This window comes from Ailuropoda melanoleuca, chromosome 13 (genome assembly GCF_002007445.2).
Source record: "Ailuropoda melanoleuca isolate Jingjing chromosome 13, ASM200744v2, whole genome shotgun sequence".
Taxonomy (NCBI): Eukaryota; Metazoa; Chordata; class Mammalia; order Carnivora; family Ursidae; genus Ailuropoda; species Ailuropoda melanoleuca.
In genome coordinates, this window is record NC_048230.1 from 59,154,681 (window position 1) to 59,177,436 (window position 22,756).

Sequence of the window (22,756 nt, forward strand, 5' to 3'; positions counted from 1 at the left end):
ATGAGGGCCCAGTGGGAGACAGCTGCACACCTCGCCAGGACCGGGTAGGTCTGCAGACCCTGGACACTGGGACCACAGGCAAGAAAACAGTCAGTGGTCAGGCACAATGGGTATGAGCTTCGCCTCAAGCTCTGCCGTTCCCCAGCTGTGTGACCTTGGGTAAACTCCACCTCTGTGAGCCTCAGTTTCCCCATCTGTGAATAAGACTAGTAATAATGTCTACAAGATAGTTGTAAGAATTGAGGGGTGCCTGGGTGGCTCAGTCGGTGAAGCATCTGCCTTGGGCTCAGGTCATGATCCCGGGGTCCTGGGATCGAGTCCCGCATCAGGCTGCTTACTCACCGGGGAGCCTGCTTCTCCCTCTGCCTCTGCCTGCCACTCCTGCTTGTGCACGTGTGTTCTCTCTCTCTAACAAACAAAATCTTAAAAAAAAAAAAAAAAGAATTGAATGAGAAAATGCACACACAGGGCTTGCCACCCTGGTAACAGATGGCAGCTGCTTTCCACATCATTCCCGACACTCCCCCACGCCTTGGCCTCCCGGCATGACTTAGAGCTGGCTTCCCTTCCCCTATCGCTTGTATTATTCACTATTCTTTCAAGGGCTACCATGTCCTGCATGCGTATTATCCAATAGGAGGAGGTTTAGTCCTCAACAAAAATGGCCTCAGGGGCCAGAAAGGCCGTAATTCATCATCTCTGACGACGAGTGGGCCCTTGGTGCTGCCCAGCTTGGAGAGCATTGCCCTGGTTCATTGGCTCTCACAACCTCCAGCACAACTATTTCCACCCTCTCCTTCCTCTTCCAGCTCCCATTGCATCCTCCAACGCGCTCTCCACCAACGCTGACCTCGCTTTCCTGCCACCCTGAGCAAACAGAAGCAATTCTACGACAGCCTACAAATATTTAGGGAGCTATGTGCCAGACACTGTTCCAGGCAATTGGGCCACATGAGTGAGCACAAGAGACCGAGTCCTTCCCCTGGTGGCATTGATGCTTGCGTGACAGAGAACAGGTGACCTGCTCCTTACTCTGTCCCAGACACAGAGTGACCCTACGAGGTGCTACTTCTATCCCCCCATGTGACAGACATGAGTTACATGTCAAAGAAATGAGAAAACTGAGGCACTGAGAGATTAAGGATCTTGACCAAGGTCACTCAGATGGTGAGTGCTGAAGCGGGGATTTGAACCCAGGCCATCTGGAGGCTGTGCCCTTAACCACTGCTCTGTTGTGCGTCAGAGGAACTGAGACGTAGGCGCCCACATTTTGCCCATCACATGCCCCTCCTTTTGTGCTGTCCATCTTACCGGCTGCCACCACCAGGAAGATCACTCCAGGGGGCCTCCCCTTCGTCCATACCCCCCTCGATGGGCTCTCCCATCTGCAAACCTGTTGGAGTCTCTCCCAGCTTGGTCCCACCCCCACCAGTGGCCTTGGCACCCTGTCTGCGCCCCTTTACTACAAACATGACTCTGCACACTCATGTCTCACGTTCGACTCCTTTCTGGCTCTCCCGGGTCCCCTCTAGTTAGGTTTTGGCCCACGGTGTCACCATGCTACCCTTGGGCAGTCACCGGGGACCTCCATGTAGGTAAATACAACAGTCCTTGCTCAGTCCGCAGCCTCATGGACCCGTCAGCAGCACTTGACGTGGTCGCTCCCCTCTTGTTGGAACATCGTACTGGCTCGGCTTTCCCAGCCGCCTTCTTGCCTCCCACCCTGAGACGAGGGCTCAGTCCTCGAGTCTCTCCTCCCCACCAGCACACTGTCCCGAGGAGTCTCCTCCTGCCCCATGGCTTTCAATGTCATCTATACCTCCGTGATTTTACGTGTCATTAATTTCCCACCTCGGACAACACCTGGGTGTTTTCAGTGGCTCGGACACCAAACCTCAAGGTCATCCTTGACCTCCCTCTTCCTCTCACTCCCACGGCCAATCAGACTGCCCGTCGCGTCAGCCCCTCCAGCAGACTGTGTCCAGAACCCAGCCTCTTCTCACGGATTCCTCTGCCATCACTCTCAAATGCAGGCTGCGGGAGGGCCGGGATTCTTGTTGGATTCCTTCATTCCTGTCTCTCTAATGGTGAGCCTATCGTAGTTGCTTAATGCATGTAAGGACAACAGAGTAGAAAAGCTCCTGAGTGGTCAGTGGGTCCACTCCCCACGCCTCCAAATCACAGAGGAGACCCTGAGGTCTATAGAGAAGGGATGTCCAGAGTCACACAGGAAGCCAGCCAAGACTGTGGATTTAGGGCAAACAGTGTCTCTCTCTCACTCTCCCCAATTTTGTCTCTTCCTATTCTCTCTCATCTGTGCTTCTCTCTCCATGACTCTTTCACTCCCCGGGATGAGGCACCCCCGCAAAGCTGGAATTATTGACGCAGGCAGCCCAGACACCCATGCTCACATCCCCGGGAACCGGGCTTTTCCCTGAAGAGCCCAGTAAGGATCATCCTAGGGCAGCCTCTGATTCGTTCCACTTGGGTCCTGTGGGTTTGGGGTGAGTCACGGGGGAAGAGTGCCCACCCGTGTGGCTTAAGGGGTGCAGCCTGTTTGCAATTGAAGGGTTTTGTGGCTCAGGGGCATTGGGCTGACATCCAAACCCTCATCCTCCTGAAAGAGCCCCCTCCCCATTTTCCTTGCGTGCAGGTGGACGTTCTGGTGCTTGGGGCTGGGCAAAGCCCTCATCCCCCTGCGGGCCGCCTGGCTTGCCTTCTCTCAGCCTGTCCCAACCAGCTGTGGCCAGCTGTTGACCCAGCTCCTCCTGTGTGGTTCCCTGGCCGTCGCCGCCGCAGGTCTGACGCACCACTGGCTGGTGTCCTCGCTGCTCTATCCTCCGGGACCCTCTGCCACAGCAGCTGCTGTCTGGGGCCTCCTGGTCTTCCTGGTGCTGGGCCTGGTGCCCCCTGCCCGCTGCCTGTTTGCGCTGAGCATCCCTACCCTGGGCACAGAGCAGGGCCGCCGCCTGCTCCTCTCCTGGAGTACTGCCACCCTGGGCGTCGCCGTGGTGCCCAACGTCTTGGCCAACATGGGTGCCGCGGGGCGGGTGCTGAGATGTGTCACAGAGGGCTCCCTGGAGAGTCTGCTCAACACCACTCACCAGCTGCACGCGGCGTCCAGGGCTCTGGGCCCTGCTGGTCACGCAGGGAGCCAGGGCTTGACGCTGCAGGCCCAGGGCAATGGCTCTGCGTTCCGGCTTCACATGCTCAAGGTCACCCAGCAGGTGCTGGAGGACTTCTCTGGCCTGGAGTCCCTCGCCCGGGCGGCTGTGCTAGGGACCCAGCAGGTGGTGGCAGGGCTCTTTATGCTGGGCCTCCTGGTGGACTCGGGCTGGTACCTCCATCGCTACCTGACCGACCTGCGGTTTGACAATATCTACGCGACCCGGCAGCTGGTGTGGCAGCTGGCGGAGGCCCGGACCACACACCTGGTGGCCTCCCCACCAGCCTGGCTGCTCTGGGCCGCCCGGCCGAGGCTGTCCCAGGGGGAGCTGCTGAGTTGCCTCCTGAGACTGGGGCTGCTCGCCTTGTTCCTGATGGCCACAGCTGTGACGGTGGCCACAGACCACGTGGCCTTTCTGCTGGCTCAGGCGGCCGTGGACTGGGCTCAGAAGCTGCCTGCCGTGCCCATCACGCTCACGGTCAAGTACGATGTAAGTGCGGTGAGGGGACTAGAGTCATTTCCTTGTAGGAAGGGGCAGGGTGTTAACCACTTGATTTTCTATTGAATTCTGTTTGCCTTCAAGTCCCAGCCCTTGGAGAAACTAGGGGAGCCTGGGGCATTTGCAGACAGACTCATTGGATTCCCAGCATAGCCAGGTGTAGTGGGTTCTATTCTCACCCCTATGGCAGGTGAGGTTCCAGATACCCAACGACTTGAAAATAACTTGACCCCCCAGGTCACTCTTTTCCTAAGTGGCAAGATGTCCTAGCCTCATTTTCCTACCTTGTACAAACTGGATCCTTGCTCCTTGCCCTGCCAGGCTATTGTGAGTCTTAACGTGTGGTTCTCTGTAAAAGGACCCAGGGAGCTCCATGCCACACAGGAGAGGTCCCATCAGTAGTGGCTATCGTGAACAGCTCACAGCTGTGTGTATCAGACTGGAGGAGGGCTTACGAATAATCTAGATCAGGAGTTTGCCAACTGTGGCCCCCGGGGCCGAACCCTGCGGGCTTCCTGGTTTTGTAAACTAGGTTTTATTAGAACACAGCCGTGTCACTTGTTGAGGTGTTGGTCCGTGGCTGCTCAATGAAGCTGATAGTTGCATCAGGGACGGCATGATCTATGAAGTGAAATGTATTCTAACTTAAAAGTTCGTTTATTTATTCTGATTTTAAAAGAGAATAAAATACTTCCATGAGCCCCCTGCACTGAACCCAGCAGAGAAGTAGGCCCTGGCCAGAACAAGGACCCGACTAAGAAGTCTGGCTCCAAAGTTTAAATGGTTGACCTCTGACCTCCGTGTGTCCCTACACCTGCTCCTGTGTACCCCAAGGGAATTGGAGAGGCTAATTCTTTTTTTTTTTTTTTAAAGATTTTATTTATTTATGCGACAGAGATAGAGACAGCCAATGAGAGAGGGAACACAAGCAGGGGGAGCGGGAGAGGAAGAAGCAGGCTCATAGCAGAGGAGACTGATATGGGGCTCGATCCCATAACACCAGGATCACGCCCTGAGCCGAAGGCAGACGCTTAACCGCTGTGCTACCCAGGCACCCCTGGAGAGGCTAATTCTTAGGAGCGGGATGCTGGGACCCACCTTGGCTGGGACAGACACCTCCCACCCCCCACCCCCCCGCGGCTGGCCACATCATTGTGTGACCTTAGGCTTCGCATCCTTTCAATGAGGCTCATTCTGGGCTCAACCTCAGAGGATCATGCGTATTTGATGAAAAAGACATCTAAAGGATTCACTAAGGGCTTAGCAAAGAGTAAATGCCCGTAGCACCCATTTGTTTTCTCTAAAGCATTCTGTTCCAAACATAATAATAAAAATAGCATTTGTACAGTGCTTTTTATTGTCAAAAAGCATGCTTCAGACTCCTGATGTCATTTGATACCCCTCAGTGCCCAGGAGGCAGGAGGCTGGGTTACTTCTGTGCCCATCCTGCAGAGGAGGGCAAGCAGCCGCGAGTGGTGGGGGACAGGGACTGGCTGGAGTGTCTGTCTGTTGACCTGGCCTTTGTCTCCTCTTTGAAGGCTACGTACACGGTCCTGGGCTTCGTCCCCTTCCTCTTCAACCAGCCGCCTCCGGAGAGCCCCTTCCTCTCGGCTCACAACTCCTTCCAGTGGGAGCTCCGCTTCATCTCCCCGGGCTGCCCGCTGCTGCCCGCCCGGCGCCCCCACACCGCCGCCCCCCTGGCTGCCGGGGCCTTGCAGCTGGCAGCTTGCGCCACCATCCTGCTGGAGACCTACGCCCAGCGCCTTCGACACACCATCGCTGCTTCCTTCTTCTCCACCCAGGAGGCAAGGAGGGTCCACCACCTTCACGCCCGGCTTCAACACAGATACGACAGGCACGGAGGCCAGAGGCTGCCCATGGGGCCTCCTTCCTGCTCTCAAGACCCAGGTCTGCCAGCATCCACCCAGCATGGGTAGACAGGCCTACTGCACACTGGCTACTGGAAAGAACAGAGAGCTGTAGGGCAGAGGGGAAAGAACTTGGGAGCCGCACAGACCTTGGTCTTCCTGCTGCCTTACTGTGTGACCTTGGATAGATTGCTTCACTTCTCTGAGTCTCAGTTTCTACACCTTGCACAGTAACAACCCATGCGACCTACTTTCCACGTGGGGATGTGGGAAGGAAGGAATGCGCTCTTGGGCATAAAAGGCTTCAGGAAGCAGTAAAGACCTCGGCACAGCGAAGACAAGAAAGTGCAGAGACAACTCGAGGTTTCTCCAGGCCAGTTGGGGGTCAGCCCGGGCTCTCATCTGCATCCACTGCTTTCCCTGATAAATGGAAACATCACGTGGTGAATGTGTCTAAATGCTCCGGAAACTTATTTATATGTCCCCTGAATCCTCTTAGATTTAGCCATCTAAAATTTTTTGATTTTATAAACGAAGTATTTATTAAATCCCAAATTAGATTACGTTACTCTTTTGTTTCAAATTCCTCTGGGGATTTCCCATGCTGGTTGGCAGGGTTTAGCAAATAAAAATCCATGACATCCGGTTCCATGTAAATTTCATTTCAGATAAATAACAAATATGGATTTAGTCTAAGTACGTCCTTGAGACATTCTTATACTAAAATACTTATTCTAAACCTGTATTTGTTGCTTATCTGAAATTCAAATGGAACTGAGTAATCCATATTTTATCTGGCAATTGCATCCCCAATCGGAGTTCTAGTAAAACACCAGCTCTCTCCCCTGTGGGCTTGGTGTTCCCTGTTGTTCCCTGAAGATCATTCTCCGCCCTTCTCTTTCCCAGGAATTCATACCTCTGTGAATTGTATCATCCTGTCTCCCCTGGCCTCTGACTTCTAGTCGGACTCAGCCAGTGGGAGGCATTGGCCGGCGATCCAAAGTGGGAGAGGAGAGAGATGTCAGGGTATTTGTTCCTGCAGCCCTCTGGGCTACTTGGCAGAGGCCACATTCCATTACAGGCAGCCACAGCTCCTGTCTGGCTGGGTGGTCCCTCACGGTGGCTGTAGATGCCCCTGGGTTCTGGAACAGTATAGCTTCTGCAGGTGCTAGTCCCTGAGAGCCTTACCATCCTTCCCTTTACCAAGTCCCCACCTCTGTACCTTCATTAAACTCTTCCATTTCCCCTTTAAGACTACCATCGCTTTCCTGCCAGAACCCTGACTGATGATGTGCCCTGCGTCTCAAAGCCCCGCTTAAGCCAACCTCTCCCTCCCTCGCTATGCCCGGGCTTAGTGCACGATGCGTGGTCTTAAACTCCCCAGACACACCAGGCTGGTTTGCACCTCGGGGCGATGCTCTTGCTGTCCCCACATCCTGGAACACACTTCCTTCAAGTCTTGGCATGGAAAGCTTCGTTGCATCCTTCTGGAATTAGCCCAAATGTCACCTCCTCAGAGAAGACTTCCCTGACCACTCTACCTCGTATTGTCCCATCCCAGCCAGTTTCACTCCATCACAGGAGCGGACAAGTTATAATCTGTGAGCCAAATCTAGCCTGCTGCCTGGTTTTGTGAGCAGAATTTTATTGGAACGTTGCCACACCCATTAGTCTAAGTATTGTCTCTGGCTGCGTCTGCTCTGACGGCAGATTTGAGTAGTTGAGGCAGGGACTGCATGGCCCACAAAAATCTGAAATATTTACTATCTGGATCTTTAACTAAAATGTTTGCTGACCCCTGATCTATCATATCAAGTTGTTATCTCGCCTCCATAAATACTCTTACCCATATCCTTTAGTAGTTCACGTATCCATTTATAGATTGAGCTGCGTCTTTGTATGTTACCCGCTGTGTGTTTCATGCAGACAAGAACGTAAACTCCATACCCTGCCTCTGGTCCTCCACAGTATTTCCAGTACTGAAGCAGTGCCTGGAACAAAGTAAACACTCGGTAAAAATCCGATCGATGACCGCACGCTCTCTGTTCTTGGCTCCTCCCTGAAGATTTGGGGCTTGCAGAAGGGAATGGTTGGGTACTGGAAGCAGCCTGCTTTGGGCCAGATTTGTGGCGAAAGGGAAAACCACAAAGCAGGAAGAGATATATTCCCAGGCAAGTGTTTCAACTTAAGCAGCCAGTGCCTGTGAATCACCAGCTGCGGGGAGATGATGCACAGTCCTGCCACCTCTCTGCCCGCTCCCCAGAGGTGTTTGCACGCGTCCCCGAGAGCCACCACCGGCCTCACCCGACACCCAGTCCCACCCCCAGCTCCCTTTCCCACAGAGCTGCCTTGTGGCTTGTTTAGGCAATGACTCACCCACGCCTTTGCACAAGTAACATGTGAATGCTTGTCCTTAAGAAAATTAGAGCAGAGAAGATAATAATAGCTAGTGTTTGTTGGGTGCTGATGTGCGGGGAGTGTGCTGGGAGTGGGGCAGAGGTGCCCACAATTGGCTCTAGGGAGCTGGTGTGGGCTGGCTCTAGCAAGCCATTAGATATGCCCAAAGCTCTGTGAAAGCTTTATGTACATCCCCTTATTTCAACCTCACAAAAGGGGGTACCTGGGTGCAGCAGTCGGTTAAGCATCCGACTCTTGGTTTTGGCTTATGTCATGATCTCAGGGTGGTGGGATCAAGCCCCGCATCAGGCTCCGTGCTCTGTGCTCCACGGGGAGTCTGCATGAGATTTTTTCTCTCTCTCTCTCTGCCCCTCTCCCCGCTTGCCCTCTCTCTCTCTCTAAATAAGTAAATAAAGAAATCTTTAAAGAAAAATAAACCTCACAAAAGTATACGAGATAGATGGTATTCTTCTCCCTTTAGGTGTGAAGAAATGGAGATTCAGAGAGGTTAAGTGTTTTGCCAGAAGTCACACAGCTAATAAGCTGCAGAGCCAGAACTTAAATTCAGGTGGTCTGGCTTCCAGAGCCTATGATCGCTCTCTTTTTTTTTTTTTAAGAGATTTTATTTATTTATTTGACAGAGAGAGAGACACAGCTAACAAGAGAAGGAACACAAGCAGGGGGAGTGGGAGAGGAAGAAGCAGGATCCCAGCAGAGCGGGGAGCCCGATGCGGGGCTTGATCCCAGGACCCCGGGATCACGCCCTGGGCCGAAGGCAGACACTTAACGACTGAGCCACCCAGGCGCCCCAGAGCCTATGATCTTAACAAGTAAGAGTAGTGTCTCCTTTGACCACCACACACTTATGTCACCTACCCTGCAGACACAGCCACTATCATCAGTTGGGTGGGTACCATTCAGATATTTGTCTGCACATGTAAGTCTATGTAACTAGAACATGGAATTGTGTAAGTTTGTGTGTCGTTCTGGGTGTCACAGTGTGGCATGTGTCATTCTGCAGTCTGTCTCTTCACTCAGCAACATGTCTCAGCCCGACCTCATTCTTTCTAATGCTTGGATGGCCCTGATACGTCACGAGGTGTTTAGCACTTCCCCCCCGGTAGATGCTCAGGTGGTCTCCAAGTTTTGTTATCGTAAACAGTGCTGCCGTGTCATCCTTGGCCGTGCCTCCCGGTGTGCATCAGAGAGCTTCCTTGACTAGATGCAGAACTTCCCGAATTCCGTGGGAATTTTCTTATTAACTTATTTATGAGGTGGTAGCTTTCAGGTGCATGCTAGCTGGTAGGACACACAGACATCCAAGATGGCCCCCAATGACTCCCAATGAATCATGGCATTCACACCCCTGTGTGATTCTACCCCTTGAACGTGTTTTCAGCTAACAGAATAAGGTCAAAGTGGTGGGGTGTCATTTCTGTGATCAGGTCCCCTGAGACAGCAACTCCCATCTTGTTAGCGGGCTCACTCTCTTGCCTTCTCGGCTTCCATGCTTTGATGAGGCAAGCTGCCATGTTGGAAAGGCCCACATGGAAGGATCTGAGGGTGACCTCTGGCGACAGCCAGCTGGAAACTGAGGCCGTCGGTCCAACAGGCCCCACTTCCGACAGTAGCCTTCTAAGTGAGAAGATCCTTGGGTCCTCTGGTGAGGCTCCAGCCACGGCCCATACCTTGATTGTAGCCCGTCAGAAACTCTGGAGCAGAGGGCCCAGAGGCTCCACATCCAGACTCCTGACCCACAAAAACCAGGAGATAAGAAATGTGTGTTGTTTTGGGGCGCCTGGGTGGCTCAGTCATGAAGGGTCTGCCTTTGGCTCAGGGCGTGATCCCAGAGTCCTGGGATCGAGCCCCACATCAGGCTCCTCCGCTGGGAGCCTGCTTCTTCCTCTCCCACTCCCCCTGCTTATGTTCCCTCTCTCGCTGGCTGTCTCTCTCTCTGTCAAATAAATAAAAAAGAGAAAGAAGAAAGAAAGAAAAAGAAAGAAAGAAAGAAAGAAAGAAAGAAAGAAAGAAAGAGAAAGAAAGAAAGAAAGAAAGAAAGAAAGAAAGAAAGAAAGAAAAAGAAAGGAAGAAAGAAAGAAAGAAAGAAGAAAGAAAGAAAGAAAGAAAGAAAGAAAGAAAGAAAGAAAGAAAGAAAGAAAGAAATGTGTGTTTTTTTAAGCCACTTCATGTGCGGTAATGTGCTAGGCAGTGATGCTGGTGGGATGAAGCCGAGGCTGAGGTGGGGGTTTTGCTGTCATGATGTATTTGGGAGGTGATCCCAGGACCCCCGGCAGGGACGTGGGGAAGCTAGAGAAGAAAGGGGACGAAGCCGAGTCAGGTGCAGGTAAGCAGATACCGCTGCTGCGGAACTTCTGGAAGATGGCGAAGAACACGCCTCTGAGTCCCCCCCACCCCCACCCCAAGGAAGTCTGGGTATTTCTCCTCCACTGTCAGCTGTCACTGGCCGAGGGCTGCTCCTTCCCTTGGCGCCTCCAGCCTGCCTCCTGCTTGGGCTGCGGGGTGATGTTTTCAGGTGCAGTCACAGGTGCTCACAGAGGGACACCGGCAACCTGTATGGGAACTCCCGGCGCCGAGGGGATGCAAGCGGGGGCAGCATCTTCTCCACCAGACAGACTGGAAAGAACAGACACCTGGGCGTCAGAAAGATCGACGTTTCCGTTCTGACGCCACCCCTTAGTGGCTGTGTGACATCAAACAGATCACTAAGTCTCCCTGCCCCTCATTTTTCTTTTCCGTTCAAGGGGAATAACAGAACTTTCCTCAGTCCATGTAAGAGACGCCTGGAAGAAGCATCTAGCTCCATTTTTACACGTCCTCAGTTCTCGCCGATATTTCATTCATGTACTCGACCAATATTTATTGAGCACGTACCACACGACAAGCCTTGTGCGGGGCTCTGATGGTACAGCGGGAGGGACACAGGAGCTCCTCATGGAGCTTACCTTCTAGAAACAAGTTAATAAATAAACAAGATCACTTCCTGTAGAGATGGGGTGGCCAGGGGAGACCTCTCTGGGGAGATGTCATTTGAATTGAGACCTGAAGGATGAGGAGGAGATAGGTGTGCAAAGAGAAAGGGAAAGAACATTCCAGGCCAGAGAAATTGCGAGTGCAAAGGCACTGAGGTAGGGACAAATTTGATATTTTTGGAGGACAGAAAAGAGGAGGGAGAGGTTGTTAGTTTCTCTGGGGTCCCAGCTCTTTTCTGGAACCCATCACCAGATTACTACCTTTGGGTGCCCGGTCTAAAAGGACAGAAAAAAGTGAAGACTAATCCCAGCCCTGCTGACAATCCCACACTTAGTCTCAGGATCCTTTTACTGTTTGGTCTAGAGACTGAAAAACACACAACTGGAACCTCTGTGTGGTGGACCTTCTCCCCACTCCTATCTCAAGAGCTCTCTGAGGCAGGCAAAAGAATCATTATTATGCCCATTTTACAGATGAGAAACCTGAGTTCAGAGAGGATTATGGGATTTTCCCAGAGTCATAAATATTAATGTTGACCTTTCTTCTACCCAAGGAAGATTCCAGGTCTTCAAAGAAGAGAGGTGAGGAAGAGGGAGTGCTAATTTCCCTTGACCCAGGCAGTGGAGAGCCCTGGGGTCTTGGGATTGTCAAAGGCCTTGGAAACTTGGCAGTATCAGACGCCCTCTGCTGGCGTCTGGGTTGAGCACCAACAGAGAAAGGTTCCAGGTATGGAGAAGGTCACGTCCCCTGCTGCTCCCTCTTGCTGCCCACCTGGAAATGCCAATGTGACCCTGGAAAAGAGTTCAAGTGCTGAGTTCCTATCCCCACTCCAGCGCTTGCTGGCTCCGTTATGAAGGGGAAGGAAAACAAAATCAAAATATCTCTCATTTGGGAGACAGAGTCCCTGAGTTCTAATCTCTTCTATTAGACTCACCTTGTTGTAGGGTGGGGGTTCTGGGTTATCTATTGCTGGGGAGCAAACCACCCCCAAACGTAGGGACCTGAAACAAAGATTTGTTACCATCTCGCACCGTTGTGTGGGTTGACTGGGCTCGGGGGTGGGGGGTTCTCGAGTGCCGTCTCTTCTATTAGTACTGGTGGAGGGGGACAGGGGCTGGGGTCCTTTGAAGGCTCGACTGGACAGGCCATCCACGATGGCCTCTCCACTCAGTGTCTGGGGCCACAGTCCTCCTTACGTGGCCTGGACAGAGTGGCCTGAATGTCTTACCAGCAACTTGGGGCTTGGGGAGGTGGGAAGCAGGAGTTGCCAGGCCAGTTAGGGGTTACCCGGGGAACTGGTCAGCATCACTTCTGCCAAAAGACTCACAAAGCCCACCCAGACTCAAGGGAGTGGAGAAATGGACCCCACATCTTGACCAGGAGTGGCAAGGTCATGTTGCAAAAAAGCACAGGGGCCACCTCCCAGGAGCACCCTTGGGAAACACAGTCTGCTGCCATGGAGCACGAGGAGCCAGGTGAAGCTTTCAGCTTTCAAAGAGCAGGAGCCGTTCTGACTGCAGTGGGGACGGACCTGGTGGAGGACGTTGTCTCTCGCTTGCATTCTCCGGATGCTATTCCAGGAAGAAGGGGAAGGAGAAATGGCAACAATCTCTATAGCATGGCCGTGTTCTTTTGAGTCAGCCAGAGCTCCTTGCAAATCTCAGCTCTCTCACTGAGGACTGGGGGGCTTGGAGAACCCCATCACCTCTCAGGGACTCTGTCTCTTCACTCTCCATCTAAAGGAAGCCGGGGGTTGGAAGCCGTCTGTGAAGCTGCAAGCCCACAGACCCATACTGGGTCCTCCGGGGGGGGGGGGACTTCCTCCCGCTGTGATGACCAGGAGAGGGAAAGGGTTTCCTCCTGGTGACAGCATGGCCACCATCTGGCTGCAGAGGGCTCCTGTGCATACCTGCGATAACTCCTGGGTGTGGGAGCAGCCACAGGAGTGGGCATCCAGCACCAGGGCCCAGGCACCTGGGGCCAAAGTCACCGCACCTGTTTCCTCTGGAGCTTCCTCTGTGGTGTTGGGAGCAGACCACCTGCGAGCCCTTCCCCGAGAAGCAGCGTGGCTGGGTGCTCGCCATTTCCTCCACCCAAGGTCAGGAGGCAGATGAGCACAAAATTTCAGGAGGCACTCCCTCAGGGTCATGCGTGTGTAGGCTCTCTCTGTCTCTTTCCCTCTCTCCCTCTCCCTCCCTCTAGGACTGGTTATATAAGCATATAACCTTCCCAGAAGCCCCACCACCACCACCCCCACCCCACCCCCCGCCCCACAACNGCCCCACAACAGCCATTCATGACTCACTCACTGGAATTATTCACTTGCTTATTCCAGCCCCATCACGGGTAAAGGGCTTGGGATTACGACAGCTGGGTGAGATGTTTTTCAAATGGTGGGTCACCACTGTGGATCAGGAAACAAATTAGCACATTGTAACCAGTATTTAAAAAAAAAAAAGTAATAGAATAGAAAAAAACAGCATATGTTACTCATAGTAAGCATAAGCATAATTTTGTAGACCTTGTTTCAGCCGTGTGTGTGTGTGTGTGTGTGTGTGTGTGTGTGTGTCCTAGGGTGCTATCTAAAATGTATTTTTGGTGGGTAGTGGGCAAAAAAGAAAACTGGTAGCTTAAGTTCATTTTTTGGGATGGAATCAATGACGAGCCAACAGGACGACCAGCCCAGCAGCCCTGCTGACGTGGCACTTTCTTGGGGAGGCATTCCCTGAATCCTGCACCCCGCCCTCACCGCAGACCACACAGGGCTCCTCCACACCCACTGCTGGAACACCTCCAAAACTCTGATGGCAAGTCTGATGATCTATGCATTTGCTGCCTGTGCCTTCCAAAGGACAGGGTCCGGTGGAGAGTTTAACTGCACAGATGTGGTCCCAATGCCTACTTTATCCCTTGTCCATGGGACACCAAGAAGATCACTACATCTCTCTTGGTCACTCCACCTCAGTTTATTCATCTGTAAAATGGGAGCCGCCATGCCCACTCTGCCTAATTCACAGAGCTGGCTATCATCCCAACGACCCGGATCAGTCCCTAACCCAACATCAGTGAACGGGTGTTAACATTGTTGACTGGGTTTCGCTTCCCACTTTGATAGTCTGTGCTTCCTGACCGCTGATGACGGTCTGACTCACGTGGGTCCTGCCGTCATCTATTGCCTGAACTCAGTGACAAAAAACGTTATAAGGCTCATGGATTGTGTTAGGAAGTGGACTGGGACAGTGGGGATGGATGTCTTTGCTCCTTGATGCCTTGGTCCTCAGCTGGAAGTGACTCAGATGGCTGGGGGCTGGAATCCCGGGCTGCTTCCCTGATGTGTCTGATGTCTGAGCTGGGATATCATGTCTGGACTGTTGACAAAAGTACCTATACGTGGCTGCTTTTGTGGCTCAAATGGCTTGTAGCATCTGGGTACAGAGAAGGAGCATCCCCAAGGCAAGCATCCAAGAATGAGTGCTTCAGGAGAATCAGGTGGAAACTGGTGGCCTTTTAGGACCTAGTGTCAAAGTCACATAGCATTGCTTCTGTCATGCACTATTTGTTGAAGAAGTCACAAGTCCACCCAGATCCAAGGGACGGGAACACAGATCCCCTCCCATGGAAGCAATGACAAACAATCCGGACCGTTATTAAGAGCCTCCACCATGTGGCTAGGCCCACAGCAATATGTGTTGAAGGAACGAATGCATGAGGCGTAAACAAACAAACGTGTGAGTGAACAAGTCTGTGGCTCTTGCTCACTGCCGTATCCCCGGCATCCAGCATGCAGCAGGTGCTCTGGGAGTGTTTGTTGAGTGACTGAGTGAGTGGAGCCTCTCCTACCCCCACCAGCCAGCATCACCCTCACTCCCGGCCTAGGAATCACATGCCCATGACTGGGGGCCTCTGGGCCGGGCACCGAGCTGAAGGAAATCGTGTACAAAGTCTGAAGTACAAAGGCTCCAAGGCAGGAAGGTGCTCCCCGCATGTGTTAGCTTCCCAGGGCCGCTGTCATAAAGCGCCACAAACTGGGGGGCTTAAAACAACAGTTTATTCTCTCACAGTTTCTGGAGGCTGGGAGTCTGCAGCCTGGGTAGCAGCAAGGCCATGCTCTTCTGAAGGCTCAAGGAAAGAACCTCCCCTTGCCTCTCCCCAGCTTTGCCCTCAGCTCGTAGCCACGGTGCTCTAATCTCAGCCTCTGTCTTCGCGTGGCTTCTTCCACGTGGAATGTCTCCTCTGCGTCTGAATCTCCCTCTCTCTTATGAAGACCTCAGACATTGGCTTTAGGACCATTATAATCCAGGATGACCTCATTGTCACTAGTGACACCTGCAAAGACCCTATTTCCAAAGAAGGTTACTTTCTGGGGTTCTGGGTCGATGTGAAAACTTTGGGGGGACACTATCCAACCAACACACCGTGTTAGCCAGATAGAGGGATGGAGGCGCTGGTTGAGGCAACATGACTAAGAGGGGGAGGTGGGCAGGGGCCGCATCACGCAGGGCGTTCTAGGGCTTCTGGAAAGAGTTTGGATTCATTTTAAGTACAAAACAAAGCCACCGAAGGGTGTCAGCCGGAGAGTGGCTTACATTTTGAAGAGATCACTTGATACTGTATGGAGAACGGGCCACAGAGTGAGGGGCAAGAATGTAGCAGAGAACCTAGGAAGCAACAGTTTCCCATGAACCTCCTATCAAGAGGTTCGTGGTGGAGGAAAGTGCTGGTCCAGGGCAGAGTGGTGAAAGGTGCATTGATTCGAGGTACATTTTGAAGGTGGAATTGAGGGACTTCCTTAAGTATTGGACGTCAACAGTGAGGGAGAAAGAAAGACATAATTTCTGAATATTTGGTTTTAACAACCGGTGGCGGTTTTAGCAGCCAGTGGCATTGCTAAGATGACTTTACTAAGATGAGGAAGACTAGGGATGAGGTAAGGTATGGGAAAATCAAGAATGCCACTGGAGATGTACTACGTTCATTGCCAAGTACTGCCCTTTGCTGCTGGCAAGTGAACAGCTCAATTAGGCAGGAGAGAGAGCTGAGCTGGCAGGCTTAGAGGCAGAGAAGCCCAAGGAGCCACTTGCCTTTAATATGGCTAAAAGGATTGCTCTGGACCACACTCAGGGAGGAGGAGGAAAGACTGGGGAGGAGGAATCCTGGGCTTAACCGGCATTTGGTACCTTGGAAAGAGCTGAGTACAGGATGGCTGGGGTTGGGGTGGGGACGAGGAGAGTGTTGGGGTTCTGCTTCCTGCTTGGTCCCTGACTGTCTGCATGACATTGGAAATCATGCCCCTCTGGACCTCAATTTCCACATCTGTAAAATGGGACTAATAGTACCTGCCTAGCCAGGGCTGGGGGAAATAAAGATAATGAATACAGCATGGTGTTTGGCTCTGAGTAGGAGGCTTTGCTATTGTTCTAACTGAAGATCCCGGAGAAGAGCATAGGGCAGAGAGGTAGTATAGGAGGTGTGGGGGGTGTGTAAGAACGGGGACTCCTTGGCTACACTACCGGGCTAAAATGCTGGTAGCCCCCCACCTTACTAACCTATGTATCCTTGAACAAGTCATTTAACTGCTCTAGGCCTCGGTTTCTTTGTCCGTAAAGCAGGGAATCTAGTTATAACTTCCCCAGAGGATGTCACGAGTGTAGAATGAATTAATACGTAAAGGACACAGAGCATCACCACTGGTAGATGCTTCATAAACACTGCCATCGTTCCTTGTAAAGACTGACAATCGGGAGTGTCCCGGACCCTGGCTGGTGCCCCCAAGTTACTGCCCTGCCAAGTTCCCCATCATTCATTACTTGTCCATTTATCAGATCTGTAGAGTGAGAGTTTGGGGTCATCCATAAGGAGGGGGGTGGGGAGGGATTTATGTTAACATAACTGTCATCACTAATACATTCAGCCCTTGCCACGGTCAAGCTCAGCTAAGCCCTTTGCACGGATTTTTCCTTTGTCCCTCACATAAGCCTTCCAAGACACTGCAAGGTGAGTTCTATCATTAATACCCCATCTCCCAGATGAAAAATAATTTTTATAGAGCATAACTGATGGATCAGAAGCAGCAAACAAGTCCAGGTACAGAGCAGGTACAGAGCTGGGCTCCCTAGAAAGCAGCCTTTATGCTTTTATGAAGATCAGTGAGTCCCACCTTCACGAAGTTTTCTCTAGTGAAGAAACAAGTTCTTTCCTTCATTCAACTACCACGATGGGCCTTCTCTGTGGCGGCCATGGAGCTATAAAGATTCCTAACTGGTTTGTGCCTTGTGAACCGCACAGTCTTAGGCTGGGAGAGACCCTTCTGGGGGCGGGGCACACCCGCCAAGAATTTCCAATTTCCAGATCTTCTGCAGGAGAAAGAAAAGAAAACTGGGAAAGGTTAGCAGGAGAAAGTGAAAAGTAACAAGGAGATGCAAGTTTAGGAGACAGGACCAACCCAAGTCTAGATGGGCAAATACCTTCCCTTTCCCCGCAGCTCTGGCCCTCCGCTCGCCATTTGTGAATAGCAGGGCTGAGGTTTCTGCCAGGGAAAACAAGAAAGGATTTCTGGATTGAGTACAGTGGCCGACTCCTCCCCCATTGCCCCGCGGAGCCGCCCCCGTAGACGAGAGGAAGAGGCATGCCAGCGGGGCGCCCCATACCACTGCTCCTTTAGCATCCCTTCCCCACCGCACCCTGCATCCCCCTCACCTGACCCCAAGTGCCCAGGGTGCGATGCGGGAGCCGGTGGGAAAGAACGGGTGCTGGACCGGGTCAACCCGAATCAGCCGAGCGGTATCAGTGGAGAAAACACGCTAACTCCTGCAGAGGAGCCCTCCCGGGGTGGTCGCGGGAAGCAGAGCAAAGAGAAAGGCCAGCGAGGCGGAAACCCCACACCACGCACCTTGCCTCCTGGACCAGACACCCCAGATCAGAGTCTTGAGCCCCGCGAACCTGGAGAGCGGAGGTAAGACCTGAGAGGGCTCCGGCAGTCGGTCTGTAGCCGGCGGCATCTGGGCGTCCCGTGCACTCCTGGAGTGCCACGCTGCAGTCTGCAACGCGCCCCTGCAGTAAACCTCACCCCGGGAAAGACCGCGCCAACTTAGACTTAAAAGGCGTTTTGGAAACAGCAGCACGCACCTATCTCCCGGTTCCTGCTCCTGGTTCCTCCGAGTCCCCAGCGTCCTGCGCGGCGACAGTGAGACCCGGCACGGAGCTGGAGAAACCTGTTCAGCAGGAGGCAGCTGCTGGACCCCGAACTTCCCGCACGGAGAGCGTCTCCAGATCCCCGGAAGGCACCTTTGCAGCGGGGGTAATTCCCCCAACTCGCCACTGTCTTCGGGGTGCCGTGCGGACCCGAGGGCATGGAGAACCACACCCAGCACCCGGAGCGCGCGAACGCGTCGGGCCTGGGCACCATGCCCCGGCCTCCGCTGGCTGTACAAGCGGTGACCTTGACCCTGGTGCCCCTCGTGTGCGCTGTGGGTGTGGCAGGCAACGCCATGGTGGTCCTGGTGGTGCTCCGTAGCCGCCACATGGTCACACCCACCAACTGTTACTTGGTGAGCCTGGCCGCCGCGGACCTGCTGGTGCTCCTGGCGGCAGGAGTGCCCACCGTAGCCGAGGCGGCGTCCGCCCGGGTTTGGGTCTTTGGCCACGCAGGCTGCCTGGGCATCACCTACCTGCAGTACGTGGGCATCAACGCGTCCACAGGCTCCATCACCGCGTTCACGGTGGAGCGCTACCTCGCCATCTGCCACCCGCTGCGCGCCCAAACTCTGTGCACCGTGGCGCGGGCCAAGCGCATCGCGGCATCTGTGTGGCTGGGCACCAGCGCCTACTGCGTGCTCTGGCTCTTCCTGGCGGACACCCGCGAGACCGCGTACGCCGACGGCGTGCAGGTGCAGTGCGGCTACCGCGTGTCGCGCTCTCTCTACCTGCCCATCTACTTCCTGGACTTCGCGCTCTTCTATGCGCTGCCCCTGGGCCTGGCTACCGCGTTCTACGTGCTCATAGCGCGCGTCCTCTTTGTGGGGCTGCTGCCTCCTGGCGACCGAGGGCGCTCGGGCTCTGCGCACCAGGGCCGCCCCGCCGGCCACCAGCGCTTCTTCTCCAGGGGCAAGAGAGGCGCCCTCAACTCCCGGAAGCAGGTGGGGACCTTGGTCTTCCTTGCGAGAGCGCTGTGCTGAGCCAGCAGATGGACGGATGGAAGCTTGGGCCCTTTAGAGTCAAACTCCCCAACTGTCAATCCTTGTCGTGCCACTTACGAGGCTTGATTCTGGAGCTATCACTTCTGCCTTTCTGAGCCTCAGTTTCCTCTTCTGTCCTATGGGGCAATGACAGCTCCCGCCACACTGCAGTATCCTGAAAAATGGGATTAACCATGTGAAGCCTTTAGCCCCTGTGAGGCCATGTCACAAACTAAATGTTCAGTTAAGATTGGTGATGATAGAACTTTCACAACCAGTGGTCACACCTATGGTGGTATTGTCCTAATGGTGGGGAGACTGAGACTCAGAGAGGGGAAGTGACTTTCCCAAGTTCTTACCACAGCTGACATTAAAGCTGTCTGCATGGACTCCGGGGCCAGCCAGCCTAAGAGGGGGGCGGGTTGTGGGAGGTCAGGAGAGACCCAGCACTTAGGGAGCACTTACTATGTGCCTGATTCTTTGATCCTTCCTGATATTACCCTGTTTGGGACATTGCACACCTATTTTTATGGATAAAGAAACAGGCTCAGAGGGGACAAGGGAGTGAGAAGGTGACACATGGAGAGAACTGGGGAGAGAACCCAAGTGTCCGGACTCCTTATATCCTCTACCCACACTCCAGCAGTGTGGCCTCCCAAGGGTATTCAAGGAATGCAGGTGGGAGGAGAGCTCCCAAAGCCCAACTGGTCTTTATCCTCAGCCTTCCACCCACACCCTCAGCTGGCGGGGGCGGGGGGGGGGGAGGACACCTCGCCCCTGCTGAGTCACTCCTGAGCCAGGCAAGGACCATCTGTGCCATCTCCCTGCCTCCCGGGATGGGTGCACTCTTGGGGGCTCTTCCAGCCACTTCAAACAGCCCCTGCTTGCAGGCATGTTAGCTCCAGGTGGGTTTTAGAGGAAAGGGGGTACAACCCAAGCTGAGCAGGTGTGGAAAGTTAACTCTGGCTGTAGGCCCAACACCACCTTAGGCTCCAGACCAATGCCCCTCCTAGCCTCCCACCAATTATTTACTTCTCTGTTTACCACTTTCCTGCTCAGCCTAAAAGGGCTGGGTTCCAGCTTCCACCTGGTCAATGCTTTACGTGAAACTTCTGTGGGTGAAAATAGTCTTCCAGACCTGGGTCTTTTTAGCCCCCGGCTTTGTTAACGTCTTGCTGTGTGGCCTTGGGTAAGTCACTTCACCTCTCTGAGCCTTGATTTTCAACTCTGAGCCTTGCTGTAAAGTCATTATAATTACAGTGCTCAGCTACCACCGTGGATGGTAGTGGGTATTATGAATTTGGCACATAGTAAGGGTTCAATTAACGTACCTATTATTACTGTTTGTAGGAGCATTGATGGCTCTTTTGACAGTGGGCAGTCTAAGGACTGAGCATTCTCGGATGCCCAAGAGAGCCCTTGCAGAACGCCACGTACGACAGCAATAGGGGAGAGGCAGTGAATGAAAGCAGACTGTCTAGGAGAGCAAGATGGAGAATACTATTGCTAATAATACTAGTCAACAATTATTGGGGATTTGCTATGTGCCAGGCACTGGTCTAAGTGCTTCACACAAGTTAGCACAACTCCATGATGTGCATAGTATGGTTACCATCTCAGTTTGACAGATGAGGAAACTGATTCACAGGGGAGCTGCCCCAGGTTACAGAACTGGCAAGTGCCAGAATCAAGGTTTGAACCCAGGCAAACTGGCTCCAAAGCCCACACACTGGTATCTAGTATTTATCACCCAGATGAACCTAAAATGGAATAGAATTAAATTGGAATTTGGTAAAATCAGGAGTCAAGATTGACTCGGGAATTCCTGAGATTTCTGGTTCCTGGAGAATATTACAGCCCTGAAGTTTATTGGTTCAATCAGGGCCAGGCCTCTTTGGAGAGGTCCCTTAGAGCAACTAAACTCCTGGACTCTGAGGAGCAATCTTATGCAGGAACATTCCAGGCTAGCTTCCTCCTTGATGAGAAAGTTGTCTCTCCCATATTCCTCAGCGCTGTTTCTGTGTATCCAGGGGTTTCTGGGCAGAACCAGTGTGATGCCAAGACTCTTGGAGCCATTTAAGCTCTAGTAAGTGCACTTGTGCCGCCCAAGGTTTGGTCTCTTGAAGGAGTCACTGAGGACCCCAGGGGTGTGGGCGGCCTGGGCGTGGGGCTGTCCTCCCGATATTAAGGATGTCCCTGTCTCCCACTGACTGATGCCCCCTTGTGGCCTTTTCATTCTGGAATTTTAAAGCGAAGCATCTTTTGAAACACCTTCCAGCGTGCACCCCTCTAGACTTTCCTCGGTCTCCACTGTCCGGGAAATGCTGGCAGAGGACGAAGTGCGGGGGGAGGTTTGCTGGAAGGTGAGGGGGTGGTGCATGACTGGCCATCAAGGGCAAAGGCAGGAAGGAGAGTCTGGAGGGAAAGTGGGGAGTGGGGTGCAGTGGAAGCACCACAAGCAAGCCAGCTCGTGGGCTGGGATGTTGGGGAGTAGGGGTTGAGCTGGGGAGAGTGGTATGTCCAAGCTAAACGACTGGTTAGCGGTAGAATCAGGATCGTAACCCTGCCGCGCCTGGCTCTGAGCTCCGAGCACTTGTAACAGTAGTGGCAGAGGCTGTGTCCGCAGCAATCCTGGGGGCATTTAGGGCCTGCGTGGCACTGTTCTGTATTCACTCTGGCAATCCTCAAGCTCCCCTGTATTGAAGGCAGTGGCTTCGTAAATTTGCTGCCAGTAAAAATGGTGGTGAATTGGGAGGTGATGTGGGGGGGGGTCCCCCAGTGAAAACAACTGGAGCAGGGCCTGGAAGGCTATACAGCAGTATTCTAGCTGGGGATGGGCTGAAGGGGGGCATGCGTGAGGGCACCGTTTGGCGAAGGCCCCAATGGTCTTTCAGCTTCCCCCTCTTGCAAGCCCACAGAGAGGCCGGAAACTCGGGCTTCCTCCCCCACCCCTCCGCACCCATGCATCCCTTTTTTCCTGTCTCACCTGGCAGGTCACCAAGATGCTGGCTGTGGTGGTGCTGGTGTTTGCTCTGCTGTGGCTGCCCTACCGCTCCCTGGTGGTGGTGAATTCCTTCCTGAGCCCGCCCTACCTCAACCTTGGCTTTCTTCTCTTCTGCCGCCTTTGCATCTACCTGAACAGTGCCGTCAACCCTGTCATCTACGCCCTTATGTGCCAGCGCTTCCGGGAGGCCTTCCATGGACTAGTTCAGTGCCATCGGGCCCGGCCCCAGCTCCCGCCCCAGGAGGCCAACCCCGTGTACTACAGTGTCATCGAAGATTGTTCCCAGATCAGACTGGGCTCTTAGAAGCAACCAGGGAGCATGATGTCCAGACAGGGAGGGGATCCTGGCACCTGAGGGCAAGGCCCACGACCTTGTGGCTACCGAGGAGGGAGAGGTGGAGGAGGGAGCAGTTCCCTGGGGCTGTTGAGTAGAGGTGCGTGGGTTGTGCACTGCACAACCTTAGGGGGTCACCATTCACATCACAGCCTGGATTTGTATATAATGTAAAATAATTTCCCAGTTTCATAAATACACAAATCTAAGAGGGAGGCACATTTTTATAATTTACACAAAAGCACGCTATGGCCTAATGGCAGCCCGGGTGGATAACATTTGCAGAGATCAAGCAGGTTGGAGCTATCACCAGGGGTCTTTTG

At 53.3% G+C, this 22,756-nt stretch overlaps 2 protein-coding genes across 2 annotated transcripts; both read left to right on the forward strand.

Annotated features, from left to right (window-relative positions):
- OCSTAMP (osteoclast stimulatory transmembrane protein) lies at positions 1-5,602 on the forward strand. Its single transcript, XM_034641582.1, has 3 exons — positions 1-44; positions 2,654-3,656; positions 5,204-5,602. Exons 1-3 carry the CDS (start codon positions 1-3, stop codon positions 5,600-5,602), a joined length of 1,446 nt encoding a protein of 481 aa, XP_034497473.1.
- A 12,722-nt stretch (positions 5,603-18,324) lies between these two features.
- LOC100468785 (thyrotropin-releasing hormone receptor-like) lies at positions 18,325-22,403 on the forward strand. Its single transcript, XM_011236848.2, has 2 exons — positions 18,325-19,056; positions 22,089-22,403. The coding sequence occupies exons 1-2, from the start codon at positions 18,325-18,327 to the stop codon at positions 22,401-22,403; spliced, it is 1,047 nt and encodes a 348-aa protein (XP_011235150.2).
- Positions 22,404-22,756: the final 353 nt, after the last annotated feature.